This window comes from Ursus americanus, chromosome 12 (genome assembly GCF_024610735.1).
Source record: "Ursus americanus isolate L20-20 chromosome 12, mUrsAme1.1.p, whole genome shotgun sequence".
NCBI classification, from domain to species: domain Eukaryota; kingdom Metazoa; phylum Chordata; class Mammalia; order Carnivora; family Ursidae; genus Ursus; species Ursus americanus.
The window spans coordinates 156,186-179,103 of record NC_142138.1 but is presented as its reverse complement, the minus strand read 5'-3'; the positions used below and the strand labels follow the sequence as shown (position 1 = coordinate 179,103).

General features: G+C 49.0%; 1 protein-coding gene across 9 annotated transcripts in view; it reads right to left on the bottom strand.

Moving 5' to 3' along the window:
- Nucleotides 1-5,529: 5,529 nt before the first annotated feature.
- Nucleotides 5,530-22,918, bottom strand: part of NFYC (nuclear transcription factor Y subunit gamma) — a 64,102-nt gene continuing 46,713 nt past the window's right edge. For 6 of the 9 annotated variants that reach the window (XM_045799864.2, XM_045799863.2, XM_087865777.1 and 3 more), the window contains 6 exons: nucleotides 20,354-20,449; nucleotides 15,195-15,368; nucleotides 13,379-13,537; nucleotides 10,128-10,235; nucleotides 7,694-7,753; nucleotides 5,530-6,731 (listed from right to left, as the gene is read on the bottom strand). In XM_045799864.2, the coding sequence (XP_045655820.1) occupies nucleotides 6,303-6,731; nucleotides 7,694-7,753; nucleotides 10,128-10,235; nucleotides 13,379-13,537; nucleotides 15,195-15,368; nucleotides 20,354-20,449 (1,026 nt within the window). In that variant the 3' untranslated portion in view covers nucleotides 5,530-6,302. The remainder of the gene's footprint in view (nucleotides 6,732-7,693; nucleotides 7,754-10,127; nucleotides 10,236-13,378; nucleotides 13,538-15,194; nucleotides 15,369-20,353; nucleotides 20,450-22,918) is intronic. The other 3 variants (XM_045799865.2, XM_045799861.2, XM_045799866.2) reach the window with 3 other exon arrangements.

Below are 22,918 nucleotides of genomic sequence, written 5' to 3'. Positions count from 1 at the left end.
CCTCTCTCATGGGAGAATTCATACCTAAGGACCTAGAGATAATGGAGCAGTCTGAAAGGAAGTTTAATATGGTTAAAATCTTCAAAAAGATAAAGGAAGGAATAGCATCTATAAAACAAGAACAGAAAGATATCAAACCATGTTGCAGATATCAACAGAACTATCTAGAAATGAAAATTAAAATCACTGACATTAAAAAAGAAATCAATAGGGGCGCCTGGGTGGCTCAGTCGGTTAAGTGTCCGCCTTCGACTCAGGTCATGATCCCCAGGTCCTGGGATCGAGCCCCACATCAGGCTCCCTGCTCAGCGGGGAGCCTGCTTCTCCTTTTTCCTCTGCCATAACCCCTGCTTGTGCTCTCTGGCTCTCTCTATCTCTCTGTCAAATAAATAAATGAAATCTAAAAAAAAAAAAGAAAGAAATCAATAGATGGGTTAGTAGAGTAAATGCAGCTGAAGAGAGAATTAGTGAATTAGAAACTAGAACTAAGGAAATCCTCCAGAACAAAACACAGAATAACAATGAAGAGATTAAACATATGAAAGAAAAGAGACATCGAAGATTGAGTGAGAAACCCCTGCATATATTAGTTCCAGAAAAAGATACTGGAAAGAGTGACCAAGATCTTTTCAGAAATAGGATGTGAATTTCTAGATTGAAAAGGCCCAGTCTGCCAAGTAAGATATCTTTAAAAACAAAACAAAACTACGTCTAGACACCTTTTAGCCAAAGTGTAGAATATCAAGAATAAAAAGGAAATTCTAAAAGGCACCGGAGAGAAAAAGATAGCTTATCTACAAAGGTCCAATAATTGAATTGACTGTAAGCATCTCATCAGCAACAACAGATGCCAAAAGACAATGGAATAGAATCTTCAGAGTGCTGAGGGCAAGTAATTCTGAACCTAGAATTCCATACATTGCCAAACCATCATTTAAATAAAGGGCAAAATAAAGACATTTTGACACATACAAGATCTTAGAAAGCTTCTGTCTCAGAACTTCACTTGAAAGAGAGGCACTGGGGCTTGGGGGAGGTTTGGGGAGCTGGAGAGGTGATGGGGCTCCAGGCTGCAGTGGGGTGGCCAGGCTGTTTGGGACGGCTCCTCAGCACCCGGCAGCCAGAGGAACCCAGGCCAGCCTGGCCCAGCTGGGACCCAGCTTAGGTTCTCCCCTCCTGGGTGCCAGCCTTGCTGTCCTCCCATCCCTACTTCCTGGGCCATGAGAGTGGCCCAGCACCCAAGCCGGGGCGTAACACTGCCAGCCCAGCTCAGGGGCCTCGGAGAGGCCACACCCAAGTTGCTAGTGCGACCTCTGCTCTAGGGTCCCCTCCTCCTGGGAGGTCAGATGCCACCTCCCCAAGGCCTGTATGGACAGCTGGAGCAGTGGGACGAAAGCTAGGTCCCTACCTGGGGAGGGGAGTGCAGGGGCTCTCATTCTCTCTAGGAAAAGAATCACGGACATGGGGGAAGAGACAAGTGGGGCTGAGCTGGCTGGAACAGGAAGATTCTTGAAGCTCCTGGCTCCACTCACCCAGCTGGTGCCTCTCTGAGCCTCAGTTTCTCACTTAGAAAATGAAACTACCTACCTTATGAGGGTGTGAAGCTGGAATGATGTCACCCATCAGGGAGCAAGCTTAAATATATTTTCCTGCACAGAATTTTTTTAAAGATTTATTTATTTTAGAGCAAGGGAGCATGAGCAGGAAGAGCAGAGGGAGAAGGAGAGAGAATCTCCAGCAGACTCCGTGCTGAGCGTGGAGCCCGACGTGGGGCTCCATCTCACGACCCCGAGATCACGACCTGAGCCAAAACCAAGAGCCAGATGCTTAACCAACTGTGCCACCCAGGCTCCCCTCCTACACAGAAATTCCTTGAAAGAATAATCTCCATCTGATACCCCTGCATAGCATATTATCAGTGCTCAATTAAAAGATAGTTAAGAATAAAAAACAATCACAAGAGCAAAGGAGTAGTGGTGGGCATGCGCACGGGTTTGGAGGCCCTGTCTTCGGAGAAGGGTTTCTGTGCATTCACTCTTCATCAGTCACTGCCATCCTCCTGGTGCCGGGCCCCGTGCTGGGCTCTGGGGGTGCAGAGAGGACTCTGGACTGGAGGAGGACCATCTGTGAGGAAGATAGCCAAACCCAGAACATTCTAACAGAGTGATAGGGGGTTTCTTCAGAGCCTAACTCGTCTTGTGTTTATTGTCTCTCTCTCTCCCATTCCCATCAGCCCTCTCCCCCAGCCCCCAACCCAATATAAGCTCCACGATAGCCCAAACCTCATCTGGCTCATTTTCAGCTGTTTTTTCAATGCTCAAAACAATTTCTGACACACAGGAAGTGCCAAAGAAGTATTTGCTGAATGACTGTGGATATGAGCACGAATAATCGAGGCTGTAGACGTTGCCATGGGAGCATGGAAGAGGTCTTTGCAGACTCTGCCCCAGGAGTTAGAAGTTTCTCAGCAAGGGCCATTTAAATGGGGCCTTGATGGATGTATAGATCAGTAAGTGGAAAAGAAATAAAAGGACATTCCAGGCATTGGGGCCAGTACATTCTGAAAATAGGGAGGTGAGCTCAGGGACCAGTGAGTAACGGAGTGTGCAGGGAGTGCAGGAGAGAGAGGAGTGGAAAGACACAAAGCTGGGGGGATGAGAAGGGCCTTGAATGGAGAGGGGGGTAATCAGAAGGGGGAATGAAGCATGAGAGACTATGGACTCTGAGAAACAAACTGAGGGCCTCAGAGGGGAGGGGGGTGGGGGAATGGGATAGACTGGTGATGGGTAGTAAGGAGGGCACGTATTGCATGGTGCACTGGGGGTTATACGCAACTAATGAATCATCGAGCCTTACATCAAAAACCAGGGATGTACTGTATGGTGACTAACATAATATAATAATAACAAAAGAAGGGCCTTGAATGAATCTGGGCTGCCAGAAAGTCCCTATAAAATCTGAGAACCAGGGCGCCTGGCTGACTCAGTCAGTGGAGCATGTGACTCTTGATCTCAGGGTCATGAGTTCGAGCCCCATGTTGGGTATAAAGGTAACTTAAAAAATAAAATCTGAGAACCTACCCTGATGTAATACTCGGATAGTGCTTCCAGCCCTCAGTTGCCCCAAGGATGCCCCTGCCTTCAAAAGTTAAGGGTCTTATGGGGGAGGGTGCTAAGGGCCTAGGACCCATTGAGAAAGGGGACAGTCATACCCCCTGTAGGTCATAGAATTGTCTCAAGTTGGGTAAGTCTTGGACCAGGCACTTCCCTGAGTCTTGGGGAAGTGCTGCATGCTGCCCCCTTGTGGCCTCAGCAGAACCGAGTAGCAAGGAGGCTGGCCAGGTGGTCTGTTCCTAAACCCAGGGGTCTCCAGTCTCCGGCATCAGCCTCCGAGAGTTATCCCAACCACCAGCTGTCCACACACCAGATCCAACTGCTTTATTTATTCCACATATACCCAAGCCTGGACCAGTGGTCTGGGGGAGGTAGAATAAAAGGGGACGGTTCACATCTAGTAAAGCCTTGTTCTTAAACACCCCCCACCACCTTCAGCCAGAAAGCCACTATGTATGCACAGGGGGTCAGGAGACCGGTATTTTGGCTTCAGCTTCACCCCAATTCATGGAGTGACCTTGGACAAGTCACTGCACTTTGCTGGGCCTCCCATGTCTCCATCTGTAACACAGGATCTCAATCCCTCTTCCTGTCTTCCCTACAGGGTCACCTGAAGATCATCGGGGGACGGATGCTGCAAGTGCTGGGGAAAATGTTGAAAGCATGCTCCGGATGTAAGGGGATCGTGCTGGGGATTAGATAGGGGCTCTCTTGGGCCGCACTAAAGTGTTTGTTTACACCCAGATGGGGCCTGCTGGCGGGGAAATTTAAAGGGAACGTGCTCAGTAAGAAAGCTGCTTGCCAATCACAACTGATCGAAACATCTCCAAAATAACGAACGTCTGTGGGAAACAGGGACCCACTGATTCAGGTGTGCAAATCCAACTACTTGGGTTTTCAGGAACGAGTTGAAGAGCAGCAAGGTGGGGCAGTGCCGCGGCCTCAATGTGGGGGCTCAGCCAGGAAATGAAAGAGCTGAGCTGCTGCCCTTCCTCTGCGGCCAGGTTCCCCCAAGCTTGCGTCTCTCCCGTGTGGCTGGGCTTTCAGGAGTATGTGCACGTCTCACTGAGACTTGGTACACAACAGTGGCAAAGGCCAGAGAAAAGTCCGAAGCGAGAATGAAGAGAACTTGATACAGGACGGGGGTGGGCACTAGACTTGGGAGTCAGGAAGAAGCCTGTGGGGCAGACCCACCGACTTCTTGTGATCGTTATCACCTGCTTCTTCTCCCAAGATGTCACTGGAAGGGCACCACGTATCCAAAACCTCAAAACTAAGAAAATCTTTGCGTTTGCAAGAGAATGTTATTTTTCTTCCCTTCCTACCTGGTCTCATCTCTCGCTTTGCTTTGGCGGCCAGGAAGCTCAGGGTCAAATGTGAAACTGAATTCTAACAACTATATAGGTCTTTATGGCCAGAATATTTCTGTTCTTGCTTTATGATCCTGATTTCCTACTCAATTATATTTTTCCTAATTCTTATTTGTCATGTTTTATTATTTTACTGTGTATGTTTTCAATGCAAGCCATCTTAATTTTTCTTGTGGAATGAAGTAAGGTACACTTAGGTAAATGACTGAAAATGAGGAGACGACGGATGGCCAAGGACTGACCAGGGCAGACAGTGGTGGGTATTTGGAGGGAGAATTACCATGGTAACAGGGTCAGACTTGCAATATCGCCTAATACCAAAGCCCCTTCCCTATCCCCATCTCACCCCTAAGACAATCCAAAGCAAAGGGAGTTTTCCACGATTTTATGGCATATTACCGTCAGAGAGGAAATTAATACCTACTTTTCCTGGCACTCAGTTCCCTGCTCTTCCCATGACAACAGGCCTCATTCTGGTTGTAAGGATGGCATGGCGAAGGTTAGGAAGGTGGCTCACTGCTGGCTTCCATGGCCAGTGAAAGCCAATGAAGAAGTAGAATGGTCTGTTCTTCCTGCTTCGATTACTAGGAAGTGGGCCCTGGCTGTGGAAGCCTTCTGGCCTGCTGCTGGCTGACGAGGAGCTTGGTCTCCCACCACGGCAGCTCAGGACGCAGGCCGGTGCCAGGGCAGAAGTGAAGGGACTTGTTTGATGGACAGAGACAGTTTCTTCCATGAGAGATGCTCTCTTGACCCTCAAACCAGCAGGACACGGCTGAATCCGGCCCACCTGTGGTAGTCTAAGGCAGACAGGCAGGCACGTCCGAGCGGCAAATAGAGTCTGATGCGGTTCATCTTCAAAGTCAGCTGAAGACCTCCGTTTGAGTCAGATATGCAGCCTAAGTTCCCTTAGTTGTGGAAGTCCCTCCTCACAAGGGTCCCCCTCCCTCACAGACACCCAACCTGAGGGCAAACCTTTCCAATTTCCAAGGCTTCCCAAGCAAAGTGGCCCCGTGAATGCCCCCCGACACAGAAACCCAGACTCTAAATTATCTAAAATGAGATTTATTGCATTTCATGCAGTCTGAAGTCCATGCAGCAAAGGAGACTAGCACAATTTTTGATGCATTTTAAAAATAAAAAATGGGGGTAGAGGTGGGCAAATGCACAGAGTTCTAGTCTCCTTGGGTCCCTGGGAGAGAAGGATTTGGAAATGAACCCATCCACTCTCCATGGCGAATGAGTTCATCTCTTAAATGCAAGGAATGTTTCCATGGCCTCTGGGTGCAAACACACAGAGCTCTGGGACAAGTGCAGGGTCGTGGGACAGGACCACTAGTGAAGAGGAAGCTATGCGGTCACCTAACTCAATCTGAGGGCAGAACAAGGTGGCAAATCCTGGGGGCAGGAGCTGTTCCAAGGGTCAGGAGATAGCGTGCCCCCTGAGATTTGCTCCTGAAAAGAAGTGGCGGTAAGAATCCAAAAAAAGGAAAACAAAAGAAATATTTCTTCAACCACACTCTTCAAGAAAATGCCATAAATATGTTATTTAATATTTTCATTTCATAGCATTGGACACACAGATCAACATATTGAAATATTGATTCCTTGGAGAAAAAATGGAAAAAAAGGAAATAAAAAATATTGCATCGTTCTGTTGGAGAATCTCGGCCCCCAGGCGTGGGGCGTAGTGCACCAGTGTCCTAGCCTGCAGGAGGCGCGGAGGTCGGCCGGGTCCTCTGGGGAGGGAGGCTGTGCCCATCGCCCGGGGCTGTATGGCAAAAATTGTGTTGGGTGTCCTTGGCCTTGCCAGCTCAGGCCCTCAGTCGCCGGTCACCTGGGGGGCCTGCCCGTCCGAGGGCTGGTTGGCGGACTGGATGAACATGGGCTGGGCGAGGTCCTGGCCGGCAGGCATGGTGACTTGCTGGATCTGGTAGAGCTGCTGCGAGGGGTGGAGAGGAGAGAGTGAGGTCACCCCTGGGAGAGGGGCATGCAGCTCCCTATGGGCCTCAAGTTGGTCGGGGGCCCCAGATACCTCAACCACCACCCACTGTAAGGCGTCAGAGGGAGGAAGGGATGAGCTCTGCGGGGGCTGGGAGCAGCAGACACAGGAGGCTCCGGCCCGGTGGGAGGGGGTGTGTGTGGTGGGCGGGGAAGAGGTGCAGGGAGTTGCATTTCCTGTGGCTTTCACTTCTCTGGGCTCTGCCTCTCCCGTTAGCTCAGAGCCTCGAGCTTGCTGCACGCTGTTCCTCTGTGACAAACACAAGCAATTCGAACCACTGTACCAGCAGCTTGGAAGCCCGCAGATCCCCAACTCTTGGTAACCCTCACTAGCAGGGGCAGGAGGGCTACCCCCTCCTCCTCTCCTCAGAATATCTGGCTCAGGCTGAGGCTACAACTGAGCCTGCATTTCCTACCTGGGCCCTGCTGAGGAGGGGCCTGGGGTTTAACACGTATAAGCCAAGGCCCGTGAGGCACTGAGAAGCAGCTCACATAGCCGCTATGGAAGGACAGAGCCAAATGGACACTTGACTTGTCAGGTGTCCCCCCAAAAACCCCACAGGAAAAGACCCCGTCACAGGGGCCCTGGCATGTGAGCCTAGAACGTGGTGCGGGCAGAGGCCGGAGGTGGGTCCTGATGCCAGCTCCTCTCCCTTCTGGGCAGCAGAGAACATAGGCTTGGGTGCGTCGCCTGTCATGTACTCAGGGGTCTCTGGGACCACTAGTGTGAGGGGAAAGGCGGAGGGAAAGGGAAAGATTTCTTCCTCACAGTTTAGAATTACTGAATTCCAGGCACCGAGAGAGCTCGAGAGGTTACACGTTCCCTGCATTTCAACTAATCCATGCTATTAAAAAGCAGCCTAGCTTGGAAAAAAAACAAGTCCTAGAAAGGGAATCAGAAGACCTGCATTCTGGTTCTGCAATGAAGAGCTGAGTGAGCACAGACAAGACACGTCTCATCTCTGGGCCTCAGTTTACTCATCTGTAAAATGGGGATTGCGGCTATATAATGTCTAAGATTATTTTCAGCTCCCACAAGTCTAAATCTAAAGGACTGGCACTCCGAATTAAAGACTGTGCTTGCTTTAACAATTTCTGCCCACTCGTTAGCAGAAAATGGGACCATTGCCCTAACCATCCAAACCCACGGATCTCACCTGCTACCCCTGACAACCCCCCACCCTCGGCCCCTGCCCAGACCGGGTGTCCTACCTGTCCATCCGTGAACTGGCTGAACTGCTGCTGTCCTTGCTGCACCTCTGTCTGCGTGATCTGCAGGAATCAAGACGGCAGAGGAGGCAGGTCAGCTGCAGGGTCCGGTATACCCCTCCCACAGCCCACAACCAGGAGTAGGTGGTGAAGACCACACGAGACAACGCATATAAAGTGCCCAGAATAGGCCTGGCATAGAACAGGTGCTTAAGGAGTAGCAGGAAAGCAGCCCCTACTACTGATGGCTACTCAGAGCTGGCACTGCACACAGGACCACAGACGACCCCGGAGCGTGAAACAGATACAACTTCCAAACCATCTCTCTTAACGTCCACCTGTCCCCCGCCTGCCCCTCACTGCAAGCTCCTAGTTGCTAACATGGCAAGGCCTCACATTCACGGCTTAGGCAGAAAACCCGAGAGTCCCTCAGCCAGTGAATGCAGACTGCAAAACGTGGGGCAGAGTGGTGAGTCGTCCCTTTCATTCTTGGAAGGTGGGCTTCAAACCAAACCCGTATCACCGAGATTATCTGACTGGAATAGGAAACACCCTGGCAAGGAGGTGGCCTTGGCCCCGGAGGCCCCTGTGGCACACCATGAAGTACTTTTTCCGAGACAGGCCGCGCGCAGCCCTCTGGGTGGGTGGGGGGGGGGGGGATGGAGGCGGGTGGAGCGCAGCAAACGTTCACCACATGTACTTACAACCTCACGTGGGGATTGTAAGTACGCGCGAGAACTGTGCTGACATGCAGAACTGCACCACAGCGTGCCAGCTGCTCGACACAGCCCGGGAGACCAGGAGGACGGAAGCGTGCTCGTGTGCATATGTGTACCTACGGAACGTCGGCCTAGTAACGTCCTCTGTGTACCACCTCCTGGAACCATCACAGCCAACCTGCCAGGCAAGGACTGTCCTCTCGAGTGTCCTCCCGACAGCCAAAAACAACCCGTCAGGCTTACCCATGCAAGGGCTTCAGGAGGGTTTCTTACTGTTGTGCCTTGTTTGGGGTCCTTCCCCTCCTACCAGTCTGGAGGGTAGAAGCTCTACGTTTTGTCTTTACAACCCCCAGTGCACAGTAAGTATGCAAGAAAATGTCTGCGGAATAAATGAATGACCCTGAGACAAATGGAAAATATTCTTCATAGATGCGGTCAACTGTGCCCCGTGGCCAGCAGGACTGCCCTTCACATGAGCTGAGAAGAAAGTTGCATTTACCTTTAAATTCCATTTACATATTATTCATTCAACAAACACATACAAATACCTACTATGTGCCAGGCTGTCACAATTAAGATCTGCTGTAATGCAGACTCCAACTGCCCTCAGGTGTCCCCTTCTTGCTTCCCCCCGCCCCTGTCTGAAAACTTGACTCTCCCCACTTTCTGGCTTTAGTTTCTGGTCCCCGAACTGACCTCTGAGGAACCAAAAACGCTTCCTTCTCATTTCCTTCCACCCCCATGCCATGAAAAGTTTTTGGATCCCAGGTTAGAATCTTATAAGGTTTTTGTTTTTGCTTTCATTTTTTAAAAAAAGAGGGGTATGTAAAGGTGTGACCAGTCTGGAGATGTGACTCCATGCCAGTGAGCCCCAAGGAAGTTAGGGAAAAGCCCAAGCCCTTATGTGAACCAAGGACTGAGTCTGGAGTGGGTCCTTTAATGATCCCAGAGACTATATGGAACTCCAAAGCCTTGCTTTTGGCTCATTCCTCCTATTTTTCCAAATGAGATCTTTGGAGACCTGCTCTACAATTCAGCTCTGTCACCACTGTCAATAGATACATCACCAGAAATGCAACTGGGCCAGACGGGTCCAGCTCTTAAACGATTGCTGCTTTTTTTGGGTCTGAGGCAGAAGACTCCATTAACAATGCCTCCCCTGGACCAGCATTCCCCATTCCCTGTAGATGATGCCCATGGCCCCCAAGCCCCGAGCCCGGGGGGCTGCCCCCTCAGCACCTGTGGCTCACAGTCCTCCGTCCCTTAGGGCACGAGAGGAGATGACGGGGGCAGTCTCTGGCTAGGTGTGCACAAGGAGGGAAAATCCATGCAAGCTTTCCAAAGCGCGCGGGAGTGCCAGGACACAACTGCTATTTGGCTCTGAAGACGGAAACTCAGCCTGACGAAGAGGCAGGCTGTCAGAACGCCTCCTCTGGTCAGACATGCACACACATACATGCGGCTTTCTTCAAGAGTCCTTGAGACTTCCCCTCCTTCGCGTGTCTTTGTTCCTCAAAAACAAGCTAGTAAGAGACACACTGTGAATCCAACCTCCAATAAGCCCCGTCTGTCCTTTGGGGTAAGCAGATGTGCAGGGTGTGGCGGCGGCTCTTGCCGAAGGGTGAGGCGGCAAGAGAGCGATTGCCGAGCCCTCCTTTCCAGCCAGAAGCCAGCTCGGCCGGTCCCCTACCCAAGCCCTGCATCTCTGGGGCACGTACCTGTTGAGCATTGGTGGCAAGTGTCTGGATCTGTCCCTGCACGACCTGGGTGCCTGATACAGGCTGTGCTAAGCGAATGTACTGCAGCTGGCCGGCGTTCAGCTGCACCTGGAGCAGGACACAAGCAGGTACAGGAGACCGAGTTCGACCTCAACAGGCAAACTTCCCACGACCAGAGGTGCTGACTGGCCCCCCTACCCCCCTGAGCCCTCCAAAGAAGCCTCCTCTGAAAAGTTTCTCTTCAACAGAGGTCAACACAAGCAAAACCGTAACATCCCCACCTGGCAAGTCACAAAACACAGAAGAGGGTATGTTCCCTTAAAGGACTTTGGAGAAAACTCCCAGAGGATCTGGTCACATACGTGAGGAATAGCATGGCCACACCCTTAACATTCACTGGCTCTTAGGCGTCTGCTCAGTTTATCTTAGGATTTTATCCCAAAGACTGTCAGAGATGATCGGAATGCTTTGTACCTTAAATGTGGGCCACTCTCCCCTCTATCTCCAAACTCCGCCACCCCAGCTCCTCGGATGGCTGATGTAATACTGAGAAGACCTCCAGCATCTGCCAGGAGCCCAAAGCAGATGGTTGTCACTCCGCACCCCAGCCCTAGTCCTGCCCAACCTCATACTGCACATCTTGGAAGAAAAAGCTGGCCTGCTCCACTATCTCGGTCCCCAAGAGCCAGGACCAATGGGGGTCTGTGGGACTTTTAGGATCCTTGGTGTTCAGCACTAGCTTCTGGCCAAACTCCTCCCGAGGGGAAGCTGAATCAATAAACCTTTCACAGAAAACCCCATCATGGGAAACCAAAGCTACAAAAATGCCCTTAGAGTCCCTCATGCTTAAGATTAAGTCTCAGATAATACAATAATACCACATGCTACATTTAATTGTGCACTAAAAGCCTTAACTCAGGCTCTTAACGCTCCAGTGTACCATAAAGTCTCAGTGCCTCGGGCGGGAATGGAGAGACCAAGGCGGCTGGTTGCAGGAGAGGAACGTGGCTCAGCAGAGGAGAGTCAGCAGAGCACTGCAGACATTCACATTCGGGATTTGGGGGATGAAAGAGGTGCCAGGAGGACAGACTGGTCTCTACCTGGGGGCCCAGATACCACCCTCCCTGGCTGCCCAGCCTGCCATTGTTGCTAGGGTAAGCTTCTCGAGGCGAACACGCAAGTCATGCCTCTTTGTCCTGGAGCAGAGTTCTCCCCTCGCCTTCAAGAGCGAATTCCCTTGCAGGGAAGTTTACTTCCATGAGGGAAGTGCGGATCAATGAAGCTGTAGTACTGCAGGCAGTGTTAAATCACACCACTTCTCTGCAACTTCAGCCTCAAAGAGGATGTGAGCCACCAGAAGACTAACACTTGGTAGTTAGTGTAGTTCTTGGAACTTCTTGGTAGACCAGATTCCAGAACTTTCCACTTATAGCAAAATGAAGGGACATAAAATCTAAACCGGTTAAGAATCTGGTTCACAGGAGACAGGGCAAGATATTGTGACGGGCGGTCACTTCTTTCTGAGAACATGCCAAGAAGAGCTGCTGGGAAGTTGTGATGCCAGGCCCAGACTGCCCCCCTTAAGTCCCATAATGTGGCTTCCAGGCAACAACACTAAGTCGTTTTTGGGGATGAAGGCAGCTGGGTGGAGGCTTGGGAAGCCTCATCTGCTGGGACTCACGGTGCCTGGTCCCAGGAGTCACCAGAACTCCAGCCAAGGAACACAGGATGAAATCCTAAAGCCTTATCCCAAGAACAGGGAAGGTGCACTGACAGCCACAGGGATTTTACATTTCCCAGCTGGGAAGAGCTCTTTGCAGAAACTCAGACGTGACTGAAAAGCTATGAGCCAGATAGTTCCAAGCAGTTCTCAGAACAAGAAGCTCCTCTTTTAGACTTAGGTTTAGACATCTGGTGATGCTCTGCCCTCAGTCCTCTACCACAGGGATAGGTCTGGGGAGCCTGGCAGCTTTTTGGTGTTAACTACAAGACAAAAAAGCCTCCCCTTTGGGCTTTCAAAGGAGAAGCAAAGTTTCCTTCCTGAAGGTCCTCTCTATTGGGGTGAGCACTGAGAAATTTAGAAATGCAGACTCCTGCAGAAGGTATCTGAGTATAGCGAATTCTGCAACAAATGTGTGCTAAAGCCTGTGCCCCGGAGGCTTAAAAAGACTTGAGTTAGTTACTGCAAAGTGGGAACTCTTCTCTGGCTTAAGTGAACTTGTTCTGGCGCCTTCACATGTAAAACAGAACCATTCAAGAGAGGTCTTGGGGTTAGTGGCTGAGACAGTGAGGCAAGGCACCTGGAACTGATGGGTGTGTGTGTGTCTATGTGTGTATGAGAGAGAGAGAGCCAGCTCCAGCAGAGGGAGAGTGCACCAAACTACGAGAAACGGGGGGGAAGGTGGGAGGGGAGACAGAAAGATACACAGAGACACACACACTCCACTTTCCTTCAGGTTTCTCTTGGTCTATTACTCTGTTAACTTAATAAGAACAGTTCCAAAAATGGGGCTTTTTTCAAAGAGGAAGCGGTTAACCAAGTCCAAGTGAGTTTCTCTGCCTACATGTCATTTATAATAGGAAGGGCAAAGGGCAGGAAACAGAAGGACTGCTCCATGTCACTCACTTTCCACAAATTTGGGTGGCAAAATGACCAATGTATAGATGGCAAGTGTTAAGATAGGACATTTTTTTTTTTTTTTACAAAAGAGCAAGTACAAGTAAAAAAGCCAACAAATCCAAGAAATGAAATCCCTCAAGGCACACAGGAAGCGGCAGTCCACAGTGACGGGACGGGTAAGTTAAATGAAAGCCGAAAATACACTTTGCTGCAGGCTCCACTGGGAACTGACTCATGAATATGCAACAAGTGTATTTATGGCCCTCCCTGTACACCTCCCTCTTAGTCTCTGCTAGTCAAAAGACAGGACTGCCTCACAGGGCCTTTGGGTCTTGGCATGGAATAGTGGTTACGAGCACTCTGCGTAGGTGGAGCGCAGGGAAATCAAGAGCGGCAGCCCTCCAGTGGTGAACCGGAGCTGGACCAAAGGGAAACGGGGAGCATACAGCGAAGCAAGTCATGGCCTGGGGTAACGGGTATTGGTTTAGAGCAATGTATGTACACACACACGCACGCATACATGCACACACGCGGGGAGACGCAACATGCTGTGTGTGCACGTGAGACCTGTAAGCACACCCGTTACCACAGGAGCACAGTGCCCTGCACGTGTGGGCAGAGCAGGGCTTACCGGGATCTGCTGGATCTCCCCTGTGTTCGTGATGATCTGCTGCATCACCTGCATGGTCTGTCCGGTGCCGCTCTGGGCCTGCTGGGCTTGACCCTGGGGCTGAGCCTGAACAATCTGCACCTGCTGACCTTCTCCCACCTGCATAGTCACGGGTGTGGTCTAGAAAGAACAGTGATGAGAAAGCTGATTCAAGCCCAGCTCAGAGTCATTAGGCTGACCAAGGAGTTAACGACAAGCAGTTAATTAGGCACAAACCCCTTCCACGGACACCTAAACTCACCTTGACATTAATTAACAATACTCAGAGTCCTCTGGGCCCAGAGCACTGCTAAAGTTAACTCTCCAAAATAAAAGATGGGAAAAAGCCACACAGATTTTTAGGCTCATAGTACAGAATATCTTCCCAGGCCCCAAACATCTCTATGGTTCAAACGCTGCAGCTTCCCAAAGCCTCTTCAGTGACAGACAGGCACATGTAGTACAGAAGAATCCAAAGCAACCGTGATAGTTCACTTGAGACATGGCCAAAGTCAAGTCTGGAGCAGATGAATTTGGAGAGCCAAGTAAAGGGAGGGGGGTCAGGATGAATTTACTAAGTTCAGGACCTTGGACTCCTTTCTAGGCATGCCAGACACGGGAAGGAAATGAAGTGCACGCTGGCTTCACCAAGCAGCAGAATGACTCCAGCGCACACTGGCCAGCTGGCCGCTCTGGATCGGGCGCGGCTTCCCACGGGACAGGCAAACACCACTAAGACCTGGATGCTAAATGAGGGATGTGTCCTCTGCCTCTCTTTTCAGACTTGCCCAGATGTCCCCCATGCTGACTGCAACCTCCCACCACTCCCCGTGCAGTTTCCCACCACCAAGCCTTTGCCTGTGCTGTGCTCTCTCCTGGAAAGCCTTCCTTCCCCCTTTATCTGGTTCGTTGCCGTTGTTCCCCTAAGACTTGTATTATTCCCTTCAGGGAATCTTTTCTGACATTCGCTTCTACCACTTCCCTCACTTTTGTTTGATATCCCTTTTGATGTGATCCCATAAAACCCTTTACACAGCCCTACGAGTTTCTTGCATTTCCCATGTGGTGGTATTATAATCTTTAAGTATTTGTACCCTACTAGATTGTGAAAATTCTTAAATACAGGGACTGTTTTATTCATGCTTTTGTCTCTAGCACATAGGATAGGACTCAGGGCTTGGTGAGTACATTAATGCTTGATAGGGAACTTGGATTTAGACCTCGAGGAGAGTTCTCTACAGCCTCTCATGATCCCCAACAGACATGGAGGTTACTGCTTTTACAACACCACCACTGGGGACAGAGAATATCCTGACTGCTACTGTAAAAAGGGAAGGTCACTTGACACAATTGTGGTGCAACAGAGAAATGACGGGGACAACAGGAGGAGAGGCACACAAGCTGGAACTGATGCCTCACCGCCTCCTTAGAGGTAGGACACAGTCCAGTCCCAGCGTAGGCACGGACAGCAGACACGGGGTCCACTTACAATAGCTCCTGCGGGGGTGTCACTACTCTTCATGGGGGCACGATACAGACCTTTTCCCTTAGCTTGTGGGGTCCTGGAGGGTGTCTTATTCATTGCACTCCCCTCATCTGACCCTGAGGAAACCAGGGCCCACAGAGCTTAGGGTGACTCAACACCTGGGTGGCTGAATCTGGGAGAAACCCAAGTTTCCAGACTTCAACTCCAGTGCTCTATGATGAGTGGCCTGCCTTTCCACCCAGGCCGGGCCTTGCCCATCCCAAACCTAAGCGGCGCGGTCTTGCTGGTGGGCACCCCGTGCAGCTCACGGACCTGGCCCTGCTGAGGCTGCGCGATGATGATCTGCCCGGGCTGGATGGTGGTTGTGGAGCTGCTGGTCTGCTGGCCCTGCTGCTGCCCCTGGACTTGGACGGCGGCGGGCTGCTGAGCCAGCGTGAAGTAGTATTGGACGGGCTCGGCAGGAGTCACGGACTGGCGCACCTCCTCCTGTGGGGTAGAAGGAGAGGCAGGTAAGAGGAAAAGAACCGACTCAGCAGCCGCCACAGTGAATTTCCATTCTTTCCCCAAACGGACTCTGTGCAGTTGCTGGCTGAATGCTGAGCTCTCCACATTTGAAGCCAAGGGAAAGTGGAATTCGAAGAGACCAGTTGTGCTAAATCAAACTAAAAATAACAGATTCCATAGGCTTCACAAAACATACAGCCAATTTTCTGAAGCACAGAGTAATCACCCATTGCGTGATGAGTTGCAAATGGGCAAATAATTACCGTAACTAAAAACCACGCACCAGCAGTGCTTGTCAGTAAACGCTGTCAAGGCCTGTGATCTGCAGACGGTGCTAATTGCGAGCACTGGGAAGATGCTACCCAAACATCAAGCTCTCAGGCTGGCCCCCAATCTACCAATAGCAGCACTCTCCTTATCTGGTGCCCGCCAGCTCTGGAGGGACAAGGCAGGGGAAAGGGAAACAGGGCTTTTCCTGGGCTGGAGAGCTTTGGAATTGAATGTCAGGATTGAGAGCACCAGTAGGCAAGTGCCCAGCTTTTCACAGTACATCAAGAGCTCTGTAGTCACTGAGGGCCACGTCTATCCAGTGTCATGTCTGGTTCTGGTTGTACTTAGCCACAGAAGCGCAACCCAGGGGGCCTGAGGGACAGCTGTCCGCTGGGGGGGGGCTGCCTTGGCTGACTAGGGAGGTCGCATTCTGTCCGATCTGCTGGGTGAAGAGACCGTTCCTTCTTCAGCTGACGTTTTCCATGGCAGAAGGAGTAAACAACCCTCTCCCAGCCACCTTGAGCTCACAGCTGAGAGTGTAGGATGTTTACACACACTACGGCATGGTTAGAGCCTGAGGGTCCGGGGTTGATAGGCCCCTGACCACTGACACAGAGATCGGCGTCTGCTCCGGAGGGCCCTGCGACACACGGTGCCCCTGCCTGGGACAACAAAAACAACAGAAACATACAACCACTTGGGCTGACTGAGCAGAAAATTAGCTTAATTTACTCACTTCCTTGTTCTGGGCTAAGTTTGCCAGGTTCAAGAAAAGAAGAAAAGACACTTCTCCAAAGTACAGAGATGCTGTAGACTGCCTGAAAGCTCCCCAAAGTGACAGTGACACAGTGGGTACTGACCGCATACCCTCACTAGGTTAGGTGCCCCAATCTATGCTGCATGGTCCCTTCCTCACCACACTTTGTTGTACTTGCTTGTCAGATCCACTGCCTTCCCTGCTCGAGTGAAAGTGCTATGAGGACCAACTCTCTCTTGCCCTCTGATGTTCCAACCATTCATTCCCTTGTAAGGCAGGCACTCAATAAGAGGTTGCTGAATGATGGATAGATTTAGAGAGTTAGGCAGAGAGCTGCAGGTAGGAAAGTATTTTTTTGTTTTTTTAAAGTAAGCTCTATACCCAACGTGGGGCTTGAACTCACAAACCCAAGATCAAGAGTCGCACGTTCTCCCAACTGAGCCAGCCAGGTGCTCCAGAAAGTGCTTTTTTAAAAGTGAAGTTGGTAGGACATAGTCTCTTGAACCCAACAGCTGTTACCAACAGAAAAGAGTACCTAAACTCTCTTTTGCTACATCTAGGAATCTGTGGCCATGGTGTGGGGAGAAGCTTGTGTCCCCTGCAGAACAAGGCTTGCCTGGTGACTGGGGGCCCCAGATACTAGAATTAGGACTGCTGACATCTAGCCTTTCAGGAACTGGGGTCTTGGCATCACAAGATTCCCTAATGGCCACCCACCCAGCCTCAGCAGACCCTTTTAACATTCTGGGTTTCTAAGCTAGTCCTCAAACATGAACGAATTTTCTAGGTTAATGTGTTCTGTGCTTCAGACCCAAACAGTTTGAACCCTGAACGTAACCATGCTGAGGCAGAAGAAAAAGGAGGTCCCCTTACTTTTCATCTAGGTCTCACTTTCCAGAACAATGTAACTGTGACAACAGCACCTCCATTTCAACTCAACTTGTCACCATTATACATAAAGGTCAGCCTGTCAACTAGCTCTCGGCTGTGGCAGGGATAAATACTCAAACCCTCCCTTAACCAAGAAACAGAGGCCAACTGCTCTTTTTAAAGCTCTTGAAATAGGTTCAGTGTATTTATTTTCCACTGAGAATGACCTTCCCATTTTATAAAAAACATCAATCACTATACTCTAGACCTAACTTACAAAAGCTCTTGGGTAAATGAGAGGGTAGAGAGGATTCAGACTCCCCCAGAACCAACCTGAAGGAGTCAGGGAGGAGGGAGGAGGGAGGAACTGGCATTTCCCAGCCCTGACCTGCGATTGTTCTGTCTCTAGTTATCTCTCCCTGCAACCGACCTGCAGGTGAGTAGTCTTCCTACCAGACAAAAAGCAAATCCTTGAAGCACCCCTTTCAGAAGCCAAAATACTCCTTGCCAAAAACTGTGACAGCAGGTAAAGAGCTTCTCCTATACTGCCTACCACACCCTCTTAAGTTGTTTATGAACTAGGCAGTGTCTAGGACACTCTGCAAGTACCAAGTAGAAGCGCTTAGGTTGGTGGTGTGAGGACCAGGCATGACTGCTCTTGAATCACTGGAATGGAAGGAGGCACATCTAAGGTTCTTCTGCATCATGAAGACTCATCTGGCCAATGGAGGGCAAGCTAGCAAGGGAATGATTATGCTTGGTTTAAAGAAACGGGTGAAGAGAAAATGACATTTCAATGGGCAGGAACTTTCAACTCACAGCTTTAGTAGGGTAGAAGTCAGCCTCAACTCTCCTCTGCTTCTGAATAGTCTTTACTTGCTTCCCCGAAGAACAAGAGAAATATCCAAGCATCTCTGAGAAGTCAAGGACCTTAGATCTACAATTCAGTATTTCTGGCTAGTTTCTTTCCCCAACAGTGGGAAACTACCCCATGCTAGAACAATCTCGGAATGACTGGATCAATCCAGAATGGGGCACTTGCCCAGCTTTCACGGTGGCCTCCCCAACCAGAGGGCTTGCTCTTGGAATCTTTTCAGAAGTGGAGACTGACAAATGTCAGAAATGAGCAGCGTCCCATCCTCGGGCCATCACTACAGAGTTGTGCAGCCAGCCCCAGACTGAAAAAAGTACATTCGCTTCAGTAGCCAGAAATGAACTGCTGCCTCCTTCAGAAAGGGTGAGTTTTGGAGAGTAGGCGCTTTTAAAGGACTTAAGGAGGTGCCAGCCAATTTGGAACTGGGGAAAACTTCACGTCTACAGAGGATTAAAAGTGCTTAGAATTTCAGGCCAGCTTTCAGCAATCTCAACCTTTCAAAGGCCAGGCAGCAGCTGTCCCCAATAGGATGCCAATCAATGGCTTGAACACCTACAAAGACCTGAATCCAGGCAGCAAGGAGCTGTTTCAGCGACACACTTTAAAAGGAGATGGATCACAGCATTCTGAGTCAGGCTAGGATGGAACTAGGAGCTGTTGGACACCCGGAGAGAGCCAGGCACTGAGAACCTGAGGAAGGGACAAGACATGATCCTTCCCTCCAGCTGGTTGGTTTAGCAGACAGCCCACAGAGAGCGAGCAGGAGTTAGCACAAGGCCTGATTTTGTCACAGAGCTCACCACCGTGTTTTTAAAGGGGGCTTCTGATACAAATTCCAACAAGGAGAGCAGGGGTGTGGTAGCATTTGTTTTGGAGGAAGTGGTCTGAGTTCTTGTTGTAGGGACTTCTCAGAGAGGAGGGAAACACCCCAAGAGGAGGAACTGAGCCCCTGGGCACAAACCTGCAATGGTTTCAAAGGTGATGCGCAGCCGGGGACGACCGTGGCAGCCTGCCGCTGTAAACATCCGACTGAAAGCTCCTCTGAACACCTTACAGCTTCCAGTCAAGGATGTTTACAGTAGCAAAGACTGCCCAGAAAGAACGGAGCCGCAGTGAGGCGCCCTGCTCTAGGAAGGAGGGGACAGAGGGCCTGCCTATCCAAAGGCCCCCAGGCAGGGTCAGGATTACAGATGTTCTTTAAGATGCCCACTTCTACACTTCCTGACTGGTTCTTAGTGCGAGACAGCATAGGAGAATGGTTGTCACTGAATGACTCTGTTCTACGGATAATGTATCATGAAATAATTCATTATAAACACTTAAAATTTTATTAACAAGATAAAGCAAGCAGAACAAAGCACAGCTTTGCTCCTGCCAGACACTGCCACTATTCCCCGAGTGTCTCTAACCACACCTACTGAGTCATGCAATCTGCGTGCCTCAAACAATGAGCTATACAGGAAAGGGGTCTATTACAATTGCAATTAAGAGCTTGATGCACCCAAGGTGCTGAAAAAAAGTCAGTGTGACCTTTGGAGAGGGGCAGGCAAAAGAGAGGCAAAGACAGATATTCACATTCTTTCCCGTGATTGCTTAGAAAACGGTTTAAGTGGTGGTTCTCAAATCTGGCTGCACATTAAACACATCTGAAAAGCTTTAGGAAGTACTGCAGCCTGGGCCTCCCCCTCACAGATTCTGATTCAGCTGGTGTGGGGTGAAGCCTGGACGCTAGTATTTTTTAAGCCCTAGCAGGTGATCTAATGTATAGCCCGAGCACTACACAGAGAACCGCAATCCAGAGTAAGAGAAAACCCAAGTCCATTCACTCCAAACACCACTGTGCACATAGAGACGCGGTTTCTTGAAACCCTAGAAATCTAAAATCTGTACCTAGCTGGGCATGTTCTCCCATCCCAGGTTAAGAACTCTGAGAGACTCCCTAGGGCACCTTGAAAAGAGCTTCACTTTACTGTTTGTAACTTGTCTTTAATTCTCATTTTGTCTACTTTCACTGAAATACCACCTCCGAGGCACTGAGTTAAAAGTATCCATAAATGAGTAACAGAGGGAGATGTTAAGGATGGATCTGGTCTAGAGAAAGAAAGGCAAAAGGAACAGCAACTGACTTGAGCTGAGAGAGGAAAGGAGCGTGTCTGACACCAGCGTGCGCGGCGCTCTCCGGCCTTCCCAGCTCACCTGACGCTTCGGAGGTTTCAGTTCATCTCTTGGAACAATATCGATGAGAAAGTCAAACTGATCAAATTTTGTAATTGCCATGGCGATATCATTTCTCTGTAACAAAGAAAAGCAGGGTGAAAAATTAGCCTGGGGAGAAACTAGTTCACCTGGCTTTATACCCTCCACATCACAAGTAAGAGAAGACGATGACTTCTAAACCAAACTCAAGAACCACGGCCAAGCCTAGAGCTGAAATCCACACAGCCGAACTCCTAAAACTTCACGTCAGACTTGATGGACAGACACTGACAAAGATACAGATGTAGTTCAGGCTCTACAAACCGGGTGTTTGAGCCTCCAATTACGACTTCCACCTCTGCTGGATCCTACCCCAAGTCCTCCCCACAGCTATTAAATTATCATCCTCTGGCTAGTTTGTACAAATCTAGCAATCTCAACTGGCAGGTTTCTGTTCTTTGGGTGGTTACAAAGTTAGGCTATTACTCAATCTTATAACCTTTTGGGATCTCTATTGAAATCCTAATTAAAAAATTATTACAATATTTTCTAGTTACCGGATCTATAGAATGTTAGTTCCCACACGGCTATGATTTGTATTTTGGAATTTAAAATCACAATGTTAGGGGCGCCTGGGTGGCTCAACTGTTAAGCGTCTGACTTTGACTCAGATCATGGTCCCAGGGTCCTGGGATCGAGCCCCACATTGGGCTCCCTGCTCGGCAGGAAGCATGCTTCTCCCTCTCCCCCCACTTGTGTTCTCTCTCTCGCTGTCTCTCAAATAAATAAATAAAATCTTCAAAAATAAACAAATATACAAATAAAAAATAAAGTCATAATGTTAAATCCATGGTTTAAATCTTGTTTAATGTGATATGAATACCAGAAGTCTGAAGTTACTAGAATTGACTGAATGATTCTGAAACCAAGCCCTGTTCCAATGGAATTCTAAGAGTGATACTCCCTTTCTCTAAATAAAATTAAAATTTTTTAAAAAATTAAAAAGTAAAAAAAAAAAATTAACAACTAACACACTACGTATCCTTAAGATTTACTTCACTGTATGAAAATTTTAAAGCAAAAAAAAAAATAAAACAGGAAAAAGTAGTGAACTCTAGTGAATGATATGCGTGTTGAAGTCTTTAGGGGAAAGTAAACTTTGAAATGCATTTAAAAATAGATGGGGGCACCTAGGTGGTTCAGTCAGTTAAGCATCCTTGATCTCAGCTCAGGTCTGGATCTCGGGGTCATGAGTTTGGGCCCTGCACTGGAGCCCAGCGTGGAGCCGCTTAAAAAAAAAATAGGTAACTTGATGGACAGAGGGACAGACAGGAGGATGAAGCAGGTAAACTGTTAACAGCAGGATCTAGGCGGTGAGTATACAGGTGCTCACTATTAATTTTGCTTACGTTTGAATGTTTTTGTAATAAAATGTTGGGGAAGAAAGTCAACATGGTAACAGGAATCCCTAGCAATCTCTATATATCACATCTTAAAAGAGGTGACTCACCAGATAAAAGGGGATGGAAATTTTCTGTTTTTTCCTTCCCTTGTCTCTGTGACGGCCCCAAGCCACTGAAACGCAAAACTCCAATCCACCCTTCTTGCCAACCACCCGCTTGATAATAAACCCTCCAACCGAAGCAGGGAGCATCTTAAGGCTGCCAGGTCTCATTTAAGATCAGTACGATATAGTATCACATTCCTGATGATGTCACCTACTCAAAGCTATCTAAACAGCTCGTCTATGGATGAAACTGGGGGAGAGGCAGGGGTGGGGAACAAAGTAATAAGCACCTCCAAACATACCCCAAAGTGTTCTACAGTATTTTGGAAACACAAATATACTTCAGTTGGTCTTTTTAACATTTTATTTTGCCTTTCTTAATGCTAGTGATATTTTGCTGAATACTCGTCTTCAGTAAAACACAGAAATCTTAAGGACACAGCTTGATGAATTTTAATAAATGTATGCAGCCAGGTAGCTATCACCTAGATTAGATTATAAAAAGTGTCCTTCTATCCCTTTCCAACCAATTGCCCTCCCCCCGAATCTGAGGCAACCACTACTCTGATTTCTATCACCACAGATGGTGACAGTATATGGTATCGTAGGCTATATAATTTTTTCCTCTGGTTTCTTTTGCTTAACATAATTTTTCAGATTCACCCATGTTGCACGGATCAATCATTTTTTGTTGTTGTTACTGTTGAGCAGTAATCCATTTTGTGAACATATCCCTTTTGTTTATATATCCCCATGTTGGTGGACACTTGAGTTGTTTCCAGTCTTTGGCTATTATAAATAAGGCTGTTATGAACATTCTCATACAAGGAAGTCCACCCTTTGGGGTATATACCTAGGAGTGGGATGGCTGTGTCATACAGTAGGGATGTGTTTAAGCTTATTAGGAAGTGCCAAATAGTTTCCCAAAGTGATTGTACCACTTTGAACTCTGCCCAGCGGTACTGCAGGAGTTCCAGTCCCTCCACTTCCTCATCAACACTTGGTACTGTCAGTCCCATTCCAGTGGGTATAAACAAATATCTCATCGTTTTAATTTC